The sequence below is a fragment of the Gymnoscopelus microlampas genome (assembly GCF_963454915.1).
Source record: "Gymnoscopelus microlampas genome assembly, chromosome: 21".
Classification (NCBI taxonomy): Eukaryota; Metazoa; Chordata; class Actinopteri; order Myctophiformes; family Myctophidae; genus Gymnoscopelus; species Gymnoscopelus microlampas.
Window position 1 is genome coordinate 14259832 of NC_139958.1, and position 12195 is coordinate 14272026.

At 41.7% G+C, this 12195-nt stretch overlaps 1 protein-coding gene across 2 annotated transcripts in view; it reads left to right on the top strand.

The window, feature by feature from the left end:
• Nucleotides 1-12195, top strand: part of mef2ca (myocyte enhancer factor 2ca) — a 32608-nt gene that overhangs the window by 16190 nt on the left and 4223 nt on the right. For both annotated transcript variants that reach the window (XM_084046146.1, XM_084046147.1), the window contains 6 exons: nucleotides 7361-7504; nucleotides 7866-8055; nucleotides 8418-8462; nucleotides 10675-10844; nucleotides 11422-11548; nucleotides 12025-12148. In XM_084046146.1, coding sequence (XP_083902272.1) covers nucleotides 7361-7504; nucleotides 7866-8055; nucleotides 8418-8462; nucleotides 10675-10844; nucleotides 11422-11548; nucleotides 12025-12148 — 800 coding nt within the window. The remainder of the gene's footprint in view (nucleotides 1-7360; nucleotides 7505-7865; nucleotides 8056-8417; nucleotides 8463-10674; nucleotides 10845-11421; nucleotides 11549-12024; nucleotides 12149-12195) is intronic.

Here is a 12195-nt window from a genome sequence, read left to right on the forward strand (position 1 = left end):
GGGCTGTGGGGTGAAGTGGGGACGGTGTGTGAAGCATCTGCCAGACAGACTCTGTAGAAGAGAGGACTCTTTGTTTGGCTCCTATCGTTGCTGCCGGACACAAAACTTCTATCTCCATATTTAATTTTTTTTTTCTTTTCTCTTTTTTCTTCTTTTTTAAATGAATGCCATACTTCATCGTACAAGAGTGTCGAGCAAAAGTAGGGGAAAAAAACGATGTATAATACCAGATCTGCAAGCTACAAGCATTGTGAGCTTGTGGATCGGCTATTTTAGCAATGTTTGATTTTTTTTTTAAAGGGAAATAAATAAATAATAATAATAATAATAAATAATAATAAATAAATAACCAGTGTTGCCAGGTTTTTCAAGAGAAATAAGCAACCAGGTCTATGAAAACAAGCCCAAAAGAAGCAACTAAACCACAATAAACCGGATATTTGAAAATAGCCGATCTACAGATCTGCCATTTTCAAAAAAGAATCTTGGAAAAAAGTGAAACATTTAGAATGTTTTGAACCAATATTTACAAGCAACTTTACAGACAAAAATGTCCCAAAGTAGCTTATAACAAGCAGACATGGCAACACTGTCAACAACTTGAACCCCAACATCCCTATTCTGGAGGGAACATTCGCCAAAATAGCAGATTACGAGCTCAACACCAAGTACAGTGTCAACAACACCACGTCCGTTTTACTATATAAAGTATACTATAAAGGGTCTAAGTGGTTAAGGGTGTTCTGAAATGTATTAACTAACAAGAGCTTGTGACTTACATAATAACTAGAACTATTGGATCCATTGGAACACAGATTCTGTTTTTTCCATTTCCTGAAAAGTAACGTTTTTTTTTAACATGCAAAGGTTTCCACCCGACAGCGAGTCAGCGACAATATTGTCCACGGTCCAGGAGTTGGTGTGTGTGTGTGTGTGTGTGTGTGTGTGTGTGTGTGTGTGTGTGTGTGTGTGTGTGTGTGTGTGTGTGTGTGTGTGTGTGTGTGTGTGTGTGTGTGTGTGTGTGTGTGTGTGTGTGTGTGTGTGTGTGTGTGTGTGTGTGAGAACTTTATTGGCCGGTTAAAGCAGCAACAGCTTGTAGTATTTTGTTCACGTGGCCAAAGGGCCGGGCATCTTTGTAGCTATTTATAAAGTCCAAGAACTTTGACATTCCTTTCCCTCTTCCTCTGCTAACCTGATTCTGCTCCGTTCCACTGTGTGTGTGTGTGTGTGTGTGTGTGTGTGTGTGTGTGTGTGTGTGTGTGTGTGTGTGTGTGTGTGTGTGTGTGTGTGTGTGTGTGTGTGTGTGTGTGTGTGTGTGTGTGTGTGTGTGTGTGTGTGTGCGCGTGCGTGCATGCGCTCCCACCACAGTGCTCCAGCAGCTTTCCTTTGTGTTATTCCTCCTCCCTGTTAAACATCCGGAAACCAGTAGTGGTGCTAAAAATAGCACTGAGTACAACTAAAAATAGCTTTCTCAGGCTGTACTGCGTGCGTGTGTGTGTGTGTGTGTGTGTGTGTGTGTGTGTGTGTGTGTGTGTGTGTGTGTGTGTGTGTGTGTGTGTGTGTGTGTGTGTGTGTGCGTGTGCGCGTGCGTGCGCGTGTGCGTGTGCGTGCCAGAGGAGGAAGATAAAACATGTTTAAAAAAAAGGAAGAAACGAGAACAGAGTTTAAGTAAGCAGTGCTGACCTCCTACTCCCTTTCAGTCTCTTGTGTTTTTTTGTTTTCTTCCTCATCTTCACCAGTGCATCCATGAATCAGTCACCGTTGTACTTTGTAGTTCCACAGTGGGATAGTTCACACATTTAACCAGTGGTGGAAGAAACTCACATGTTTTACTGAAGAAATACTATGTTACAAGTAATAGTCAGGAATTCAGAGTAAAAGTACAAAAGTATTTGTCAAAATGTACTTAAAGTACCAAAAGTGAAAAAACTCGTTATGCAGAATGTCCCGTTTCACAAGTTATCAAATGTCTAAAATCCTTTGAAAATTGCAGATCTACAAGCTCTTAACGCGTCGGATTACGTAAATGTACGTATATTTTAGGTCTCCATGCATCGTTGTTTTTTTTTACTAATATGTCCTCTGTTACTATAGAGTTTTTATTATAATATTTTGAGTAGTAGGATTACTGTTTTGTTTAGATTTTTGTTAAATGCTTCACCCCAAATAGATTACTCACTCTATGAAGCCTTGAATTCATGGGATTTCTTTTTTGTTTTTGTCGCATTCCTTATCCTATAATAATCCAATATAAAATAGGAGACCAATCCTAACAAGAGCAAAACTATTTTAAAAACATTTTTCTTTGAACCCGGATCATCAGTAGGCTCATCAGTGATTAACACTGTGAGAGTTGTTTTGGAATTTATATCATTCTTCTATATCGTTTTGCATTGGTCTCCTACCGCAGCGGTCACCGCAAATATTGAATTGCTGGCCCAGGAATGCGACAAAAACCAAATAAATCTCCATGAATTCAAGGCTTCATGAGTTGAGTAATTGATCAGGTTTTAATGATCTTGTCACCGCATCAGATTAATTTGATAAAACGTAGCTCAGTGGATATAGCACTGACATCCTGCAGACATATTTTGGACTTGCGGTTCAGAATACCCCCAGAATACCTCATGGATGTCTCCTCCCTCGTGTCCAAGAGGCTTCTGTGATTTATAATATATCAACTTAACTCTTTAACTGCCAGAGTTAAAACATCGTCTATAGCTGCCCTTGCCAGCGATTTAGAGCGTTTTTACTAACCTTTGAAAAATCATAGAATATTATTCTTCACAACGATCCACGCGGCGATCGCCTCGAAAGATGTAGGGGGGTCTTGGAGAATCTGGGGGGGAAAAGCATGCCGTCGCTTTGATCCGTTCTATAGTTACGTATGGGCAGTTGAATGTAAAGCATTTAAAAATGTGATTTTTATAAATCCTATCATAATACTAAACTAAATCACGTGATTTCTTGGAGTACTCTTTTTGGATGACCCTGGGATCATTCACAGGCTGCGGAAGAGTGCCCTCTATCATAAACCTCTGAAAACACCACATGACGAGAATCTCGTCATTGGCGGTCTGAGCCTTGGAGTGAAATGACGAGAAATCTCGTCATTGGCAGTCATTGATAATCACATGCTCAATCTCGGTCAGGTGATTTATTTAAACCACCTTAAAACATGACAGGACGTCATGTTGCTTGCTCTGTGCGTCAGACTCTGAGCCCTGAAATGGATACTGATGACCTGGCAGCCCTCTGACCCTCAACCCGGCAGCCCCTCAGGGGTGAGCTCCCTCTCCTCTACTCCTTGTTTGCACACTTGCCATCATCCAACGTCATCCAACATCATCATCAAGTATGCTGATGGCACACGGCGGTGATGGTCCTCCTGATCATCCATGATGACGAGTCAGCCCACATAGGGATGAAGTCAGATCACTGACACACAATGGTGTCATGAGAACAATCCTCGCCCTCAATGTCAAGAAGACCTACAGGAGCTGATTGTGGACGAGAGGAGGCTGAGAAGAGAGCTCAACCCCATCGACCTCGATGCCGTTGCAGTGGAGAGGGTCAGGGACTTCAAGTTCCTCGGCATACATATCGCTGAGGACTCAAAGCGAGCTGTATACTCCCTCAGACGGCTGAAGAAATTCAGTGTGAGCCCCTGCCCTGCATGCTCAAGATATTCTACATGAACCCCATCGACGAGAAGCATCACCACGGCACCTGGTATGGCAACTGCACCGCTCTCGACCGCAAAGCACTACAGAGGGTGTTGCAGATGGCTCAGTGCATCGTAGGAGGTGAGCTTCCCTCCTTCCAGGATATATATACAGTATACAAGAAGCGGTGCTTAGCCAAAGCTGAGAGGATTATCAAGGACACTCACCACCCCAGCCACAGTCTGTTCATGCCACTGCCGTGGCCGCAGCCAGGCAAGCCATGCCTATGTATCAAAAGCCATTCCACCAGACTATGGCAGCGCTTTCCACCTGTCAACCATCAGACTGTTGAACAAGCGCTGAGCCCTGTCGCCTGGTTTAATTCCATTCAAGGCTAGTGAGGAGCGCCCTACGACTAGCGAGACATACTGTATTACTGTATACTTCATGGCGCAACGGTATTGCGCGCCGAGAATAGCTGACATACAAGCTCACAACCGCATCTCGGATGCGACCGTTGTTTGGGATGCAAGTTTGATGGGATGTAAGTTTTGATGGGATGCATTTTTACACGTGAGTTCTGTGGCCCCTTTTCCATTGCATCTTATGAGCGGTTCATTTGGTGCCGGCCTGCGCGGGCATACTGGATCTTATCGGTGTGACGTTGTCTGATAAGGGGTCTATATGGATCATTTTTACAACACAAATCCGGTACGGGGGTCCCTGGCACACTATATTTTCAGATGGGGGGGTCCGCGGACAAGTACAAATTAATTTGGGGGGTTCTCCTTGACATGAAAATGTTTTAGAACCACTGGTTTAGGAAGGAAGCTCAAATAAGCAACACTTTAGAAACAAGCCCCCCCAAAAAATACACAACCACCAATATTTACAATTAAGCGACTTCACAGGAAAACAAGCCACTTATAATAAGCAGACTTGGCAACACTGGATAGAAGGTCTGTGCAAAACAATTAAGACACAGCTGAGGGTCTAAGAATATAATTTTTCACAGTAACTGTATCATATCAATGATAGAGTCCCTCATATCACTATGCGTCCCAAGTATTAAAGTTCCCTGGCATCACGGCTGGACATTTTATTCTGTATCTGTCACTCATGCATCACTGCTATGTTCCCATAGCCTGCAAGGATGCCTTTCCAAAGTCACCGAGGTGCATGGTCCCAGATGGCAATCACACTTAATCCATGTAGCGTTTGGAAAAATGTCCTTCCCATACCTGAAAAGGACTGTTGCTAGAATTGTTAGTTGGTTGCTTAACAACAGCCCAATCAATAGCTACAGTTTGGAAGTCAGGGAGGTTAGGCTGTTATTAGAGACCGTCTCATTTCGCGTTGTCTTCTCCCCTCCACACTGTCTGTCTCTCTGAAGTCACACGTTAGGTTTATCAGAAGAGAGAACTCACACAAGATACAGGATGAACAAGTTAAATTGGTAGTGATGACACAAAGAAATTAGCAGACAAAATTGGAACTGGAATCCTATAAAAATGAACCTGATACATTTGTACTCTCTCCTGATTGGCTGAAATTTGGCAAGCGTATTAAAGAGCTGGAGAGACAGGGAAGCCACTGTTACTGAACAAACACTTTATATAAATGATTACTATCACAATATAGTGCGTTAAACTTTTAACAAAAAACTTTTAGTTTTAACCAAAAAATATCACTTAGGCCTACCCTAGCTACCTTTAATACCAAATCGCGTACACACACACACACACACACACACACACACACACACGTGTATATTGTGTATCAGTGACTTTGAAGTAGAAGACAGGATAGTGTAGTTTCTGTCAGTGTTGAGGTTTAATGGATGGACCAGGCTGATGAAGGGTGAGTGGGTGGGGGGTGGTGCTGGTGGTGGGGGGTAGGGGGGTTGTCGGGCTGATGGGGAATTTGGGGGGCGGGGGGGCGTACGGCAGTAAAAAATAGCCTTCTACGGTTATCCCTCAGACCCCCGGCCGGTGGCCTCGCCCCCTCCTACAAGGAAAACAGGTGGAAATTACTTGAACGAGTGGGATAGTTGCACTGCACCAGCCGCTGTGCTCTATGCGCGCGCATGTGTGTGTGTGTGTGTGTGTGTGTGTGTGTGTGTGTGTGTGAGAGAGAGATAGAGTAGTAGAGTAATGGGCTGTAGAGTGGCTCTACTGGAGCCAGACTACATAGTGTACATGCTGTACATACACACAATGATGATTATTACCAATACAGACTTTAGACAACTTACTGTAGTCTGTAGGACCGCTCACACTGAGCACTAGAACTACCAACGATGACTACAACTATTAAAAATATAGTTTTAAACATGTTCTAACTCAAGTGGATGACAGAGTTCACACCACAACTATAACAAATACAACCGTAAACCATATAGTTATAGTTATTATTATAGTTGTAGTGCTCATTGAACACTGGACCTGAACACAAGTTATTTGAATGTTCAACCGATACTTGTTTAGTCAAATGATTCTTGTAATTCTCTATAGTCAGTGAATAAAGTGGGTTTTATCCCGTTTCCACTCATTTTAACATTCCTGTCTTTACCTTTAGGTACATTTTGTAGTCCCTATTAATATATATTTTTTTACTTCATAAAATGTGTTTTGTTTTGTTTTTGTAAAGTCTCTTAGAGTACCTAGAGAACTAGAAAATACTAAGGTACCTAGAGTACCTTAGTATTTTATTTGAATAAGGGTCTGTGAATTCAAAACAACATTGTGCTGTATAGTTGTAATAGTTAACTATGATTCTATGTTCAAATGTCGCTTTTACTGTTTAACACTACAGCCACATGGTTGTATTTTTGGTCAGGTGGCGCCCTCTTGTGTTTGGAAATATGAGGGATGCTTATATGTCATTTATTTCATAATTTTCATGTTTAAATGTCATTTATTCGCATTCCACTGGAGCCATGACTCTATTTAATTTGATTATTTGAGCACAGTAGTAGCCTATATTTTAATTTATAAGTTTAACCACTTTCAACCTGGTTTCGAGTATGACATTTGTTTTTGTCCTTTTTAAAAACAATTTCTAGATCTACAAGCTAACAATCTGCTATTTTATTTACCATGTGACACCAGTAAATCAGATCTTCCATAGATACAAGCATGTTTCTAGTGTATGTGTTTTCTCATGATAATGATAATGAATTTATTTGTACATCACTTTTCTAAACCATTTACAACAGTAGATGTGTCATAGGCAAATAAATCCAAGAGAAACACTTAACACAAAGGTGTGTTTTCAGAAGCCATTTGAAAGAGAGCACTGATTTTGCTCAGATCCTCAGCTAGGGCGTTCCAAAGCCTAGAAGGGCCCAGTCTTGCCTTACCCCTTATGCCTAAACTTTTTAGACATCTTTTACTATTTTGAAAAGCATTTTTAAATAGTTCAAATACAAGCTCACAACGTGTCGATGTAGATCGGCTATTTTAATTTCTTTTAAGGCGGCGCTTAAGATAGGGTCCCTAGGTGCCTTGGCCGCAAAGGCCTGATTACCCCAGGTATAGCGAGGCGAGTCTTAGGAGCAACCAGGAGGGCCTTACCTGAGGTTATAAGGCCGCACACCGGCTTCTAGGGGACCAGCCTGTCCGTAATGTGTGTGTTTGTGTCTACCTAACAGACTCTGATGATGTTCACTGTTTCTTTGTGTCTCTACCTAACAGACTCTGCGTAAGAAGGGTCTAAACGGCTGTGACAGCCCCGACATTGAAGCTGATGACTCTGCCGGCCAGAGCCCGGAGTCAGAGGAGAAATACCGCAAAATCAACGAGGACATTGACCTGATGATCAGCAGACAGAGACTGTGTGTAAGTTGATCTCATCGGATTTATTATCATTGGTGTATTTAACTTCATTTTGGATTCATATCACATGATCTATTTGCAGTGGTTCTCAAAGTGGGTTCCGGGGACCCCCAGGGGTTCCTTGAGGGGGTTCCAGGGGGTCCCCAGCAAAATTTGTTCATATAGCATCAAATCACTTTAACCACTTTAACCCCATATTTGGTATTTGAAAATAGCCGATCTGCCTAGCTTAAAACGTGTTGCAAGCCTAAGGCTTAAGCTATTTTCAATTTAGGGGTCCTTAACATGAAAAAGTTCTCATTTAGTTTGCAATCTGTAATCGTTTCATGTGTTTAATCCATATTATTTCTGTGTGTCTGTCCAGCAAGCCCTGCCACCCTCCAACTACGACATGGGAGTGTCCATCCCGGGCAGCAACAGTGGACTGCTGTACTCTCACCCTGCCATAGGGGGCGCTCTGTCCAACCACAACCTGCTGCCCCTCAGCCACACCCACCCCTCTCTGCAGCGGAGCAGCATGTCTCCACATCGATCCCCTAGCACTGGAAATGCTGGTATGAATCAGTGTTCATTTTGCCGACTAAAACTACGACGAAAAGTTTTTGTAAACTACCTTTTTTCACTGACAAAAACTAAACAAAAAGTAAGCTATAATGACTAAAACCATGACTAAATAAATTGCCGATTTCGTCAACAAATAAAAACTAGACAAAAATGTTAGGGAGGGACTAGTGGAGAAGAGATCCAGTAGAACTAAGACAAGTCCTTTTATGCCTGGTTGCGGCCCACCCATCTGACCACTTTACATGGCAGCCGTAAAGTGGTCAGTTGGGTGGGCCGCGAACACCAGTGGATTAAATACAAAGGTAAAGGTGTTGAATAACGTTGTGTGTCTCCTTCTGTAACTTCTCAACAGGACTGATGGGGTCAGAGCTGCCCAACGTGGTGGTCTCCAGTGTTGGTAAGACTTTAACTTATTCATAAAGCTATAATAACCCATCATATTAATGTATCATATATTGTAGCTTAGTTTGAAAATCACTTTTACACAATGATAGAGGACTGTGTACAGACTGGCAGAGGTGGGACCAAGTCCCTATGTTGCAAGTCCAAGTCGAGTCTCAAGTCTTTGCTCTCAAGTCCCGAGTCAAGTCCAAGTCAACACAGCCAAGTCCCAAGTCAAGTCCAAGTCCTCAGCTTTTTGTTTCGAGTCCCACACAAGTCCTTAGCATTTTGGTTCGAGTCCCACACAAGTCCTAACCTTTTGTTTCAAGTCCCAAACAAGTCCTAACCTTTTTTTTCGAGTCCCAAACAAGTCCTAACCTTTTGTTTCGAGTCCCAAACAAGTCAAAATGTTAATTCAAGATATGTAAAGATTTACATAAATCATGAGCATTTTTCACAATTTGCATTTGTTTTAAAACATGGGTTCTTCCAGGCCAACAGAACGCAGATACTGTACTTTTAATATCCTCCTTGAGGACAGGGTTTAAAAGGGCCCTTTTTAATGAATATAATGTAATTTTGTACAATCTGTATGGTAGAGTATGTTACTACAATATAACTTATACAATCAGGGTGGTTGTATTTTGTCTCCCTGCTCTTCTATTGAGACATTTAGATAATGTCAAAGGCCATGTCTCATCTAGACACAGGATCTGACACAAATTCAGTGTATCCTCTGATCAAGCAGGCAGGCTCTATTATCACGATGGTGATAATTCAAATCCAGGGTAGAAGAGGAAATGTATATAGCGCTGAAGTGGTCAATGTATGTTTTGTATTAATAACCAAAATCTACAAAGTAATTGGTACCTAAAATTTTCAAATAATTGTAGTGGAGTAAAAGTAGGCTAATATCTGCCTCTCATATGTAGTTGAGTAGAAGTAGGTAGCTGATATATTGCACTTTTACCTTAGCGCTAGGTATACTCTTGGTTGCTTGTTTTTGCAGAAAATGCACTTAAGACTTTTGGTGATTAGTAGTTTCGTTCCCTACCTATGTTGAATGCACTTACTGTAAGTCGCTTTGGATAAAAGCGTCTGCTAAATAATGTAGAAGTAAAAGTACTGAAAATTGCAAATACTTCAGTAAAGTAAAAAATAAGTCAAAATTGTACTTAAGTAAAGTACTTGAATAAATGTACTTAGTTACTTTCCACCACTGGTTATAGTTTGCACTTAGCACGCAGTAATGTTAATGTGAAGTATAGGTCTTGCCTTGCATACTGCTTTTCTCGTCTTGTCTATCTTTAAAACCGAAAGCTATAACTGCTGGAGTTGACATTTTATTCCACCTGGCTTCAGTTCCAGCAGCGACGGCAGGAGTGAAGCCGGTGTGTTGTTTGTTTGGTAACGTGCAACATGTGGGCCAGTGTTGCCAAGTATCGGGAGAGAAACAAGCAAACCGACTTCCAAAAACAAGCCAAAAACAAACCAAATTTTGTCCAAAGGTTAGGGTAAATAAGCAGCTTTGGCAACACTACACTAGGTGTCACTGACGGCCGGGATTTCTGACTAATAACATTATAGTTGATGCACACTTTTTTAAACATTTTTGGCTTGCTTAAGTGACTTGAAAGTGACTTGAAGGTGACTTGAAAAGACTTGAATTTTCAAGTCACGAGGGCTCAAGTCAAGTCAAGTCTCAAGTCTTTAGTGTTCAAGTCAAGTCAAGTCTCAAGTCTTTGGCATTCAAGTCCCAAGCAAGTCCAAGTCTATTTTTGATTTGGTCAAGCAAGTCTCAAGTCATCAAAATCGGGACTTCAAGTCAAGTCGAGTCTCGAGTCTCGAGTCCAAGTCCCCACCTCTGCAGACTGGTGATTTTTTTTTTAAATGAAAGTGCATACTGAAGTGAAAAATGTGTGCATGCCGTGCACAAACTAAAACTGCTCATTTAATTTGGCCTAAATATCATATCTATATGACCAAATTTGGGCACGGTTTCAGCCCCATCAAAGCCCTATTGTTGGGGATGTAGGCCTACTTGTACATCAAGCTACCTCACACTACAGAAACAGGAGATAGGCTCCTGCCCCTGTGGGCCACATGGCTCTGAAAAGCTTACTTACTTATAATTCAACCCTGCACCTGCCAAGGGATGTATATATACCTTCTTATCCTATATTGTACCTGTAAAATAATCAAACCTCTCTCTTTCTCTGTTTCATCAGGAAATGGCAGCTATAGCAACCACTGCAGCTCTCCAGGGATCATGTCTCAAGTGGGCGTGTCTAAGAACATGCACGCTAAGAGCCCTCCCTCTCTCAACATGAACCGCAAGCCTGACCTTCGCACACTGCTGCCCCCCACCGGCACCAACAAGAACAACATGCCAAACATTGTGAGTTTTCGCTGCACCGCGAGAAAGATGGTGTATATTTAGAAGGATACGTCATCCCGATTGTAGACACTAGAGGCGAAATGGCACACAAATGGCATTCAAAATGTATGCGGCGCGGCCACTTAGGAGACCATTAAATGGTCTCCTAACTTGGCGCCATCAGACGGCAGGGTTCTCGCAAATGTCCTATGTTTACCGGTGCTAGATCTCACGAGAGTCTGTTGCTAGAAATGAATTAGCATTTTTGCTAAATCCGGTGTACTTACATTACATTGATATGTATTGCTCATTAATATGCGGTGTCTAAATAATAAAATAAAGTCAAGTAAAAAGTTGGGAACCGCTGTTCTGCATAGTAAAATCCCAGTGTTAATGTGACTCCAATGAGATGGCACAAACTTTGAAAATCAAGACTTTGTTTGATTAAAATCTATTGAAACATAATTTAAACAATAGTTGTGAGATAGGTGTGAGACATGTTGTATCTTGCTCTAATGACTAGATTAGATGTCTAACGGCCTGTCAAAGTAGAAGTGAAATAAGTTAACCTTTTACATTTTGTTTGTTCTTCCTATAGAATCAGAGAATAAATCACTCCCAGAACGCTCAGACGCTGGCTTCTCCTGTGGTTTCCATATCCCAAACTCTCCCTGGTCAAGCGATGGGCGGGTATCCCTCAACACTGACCAGTTCCTATGGGACAGGTGGGTACAACAACACAGAGGTTTTTAGTGCAGCAGTTCATTTCGTAGACTATAACTATGACGAAAAAATGTTCGTCGGCTACCTACTTTTCCTGACTAAAAATGTTTGAGAGGGACTAGAGTAAGTCAAGTAATTTTATGCTTGGTTGTGCGAGTGTCACACTCAGAAAATAGCCGATCTGAGTTTGTAGATCAGCTATTTTCAGCACACAGCTAAGGCGTCATCAAGGCCTGCCAACACAAGATTAAATCAACTGTAGATTTAGTTGACTCAAATATTGTAATATTTAGTCTAACTAAAACTAGACTAAAAATAAAACATTTCAGATGACTAAAATATGACTAAAACTAAATAGAACTTTATTCAAAAGACTGACTAAAACAAAACCAAAATTAGCTGTCAAAATTAACATTGGAGTGACGTTGTTGGTACAGTGTTTGGTATTAAGTCCATGTGTGGTGTTGTGTGTGTACAGAGTACTCTCTGGGAGGTGACATGTCCTCTCTGTCTGGGTTTGGAACCTCTGGACTTGGATCAGCGACACACTGGCAGCAACAACACTTACACACTTTACAGCACTCAGCACTAGGACACATGGGGTAAGATACACGTGTGTGTGTGTGTGTGTGTGTGTGTGTGTGTGTGT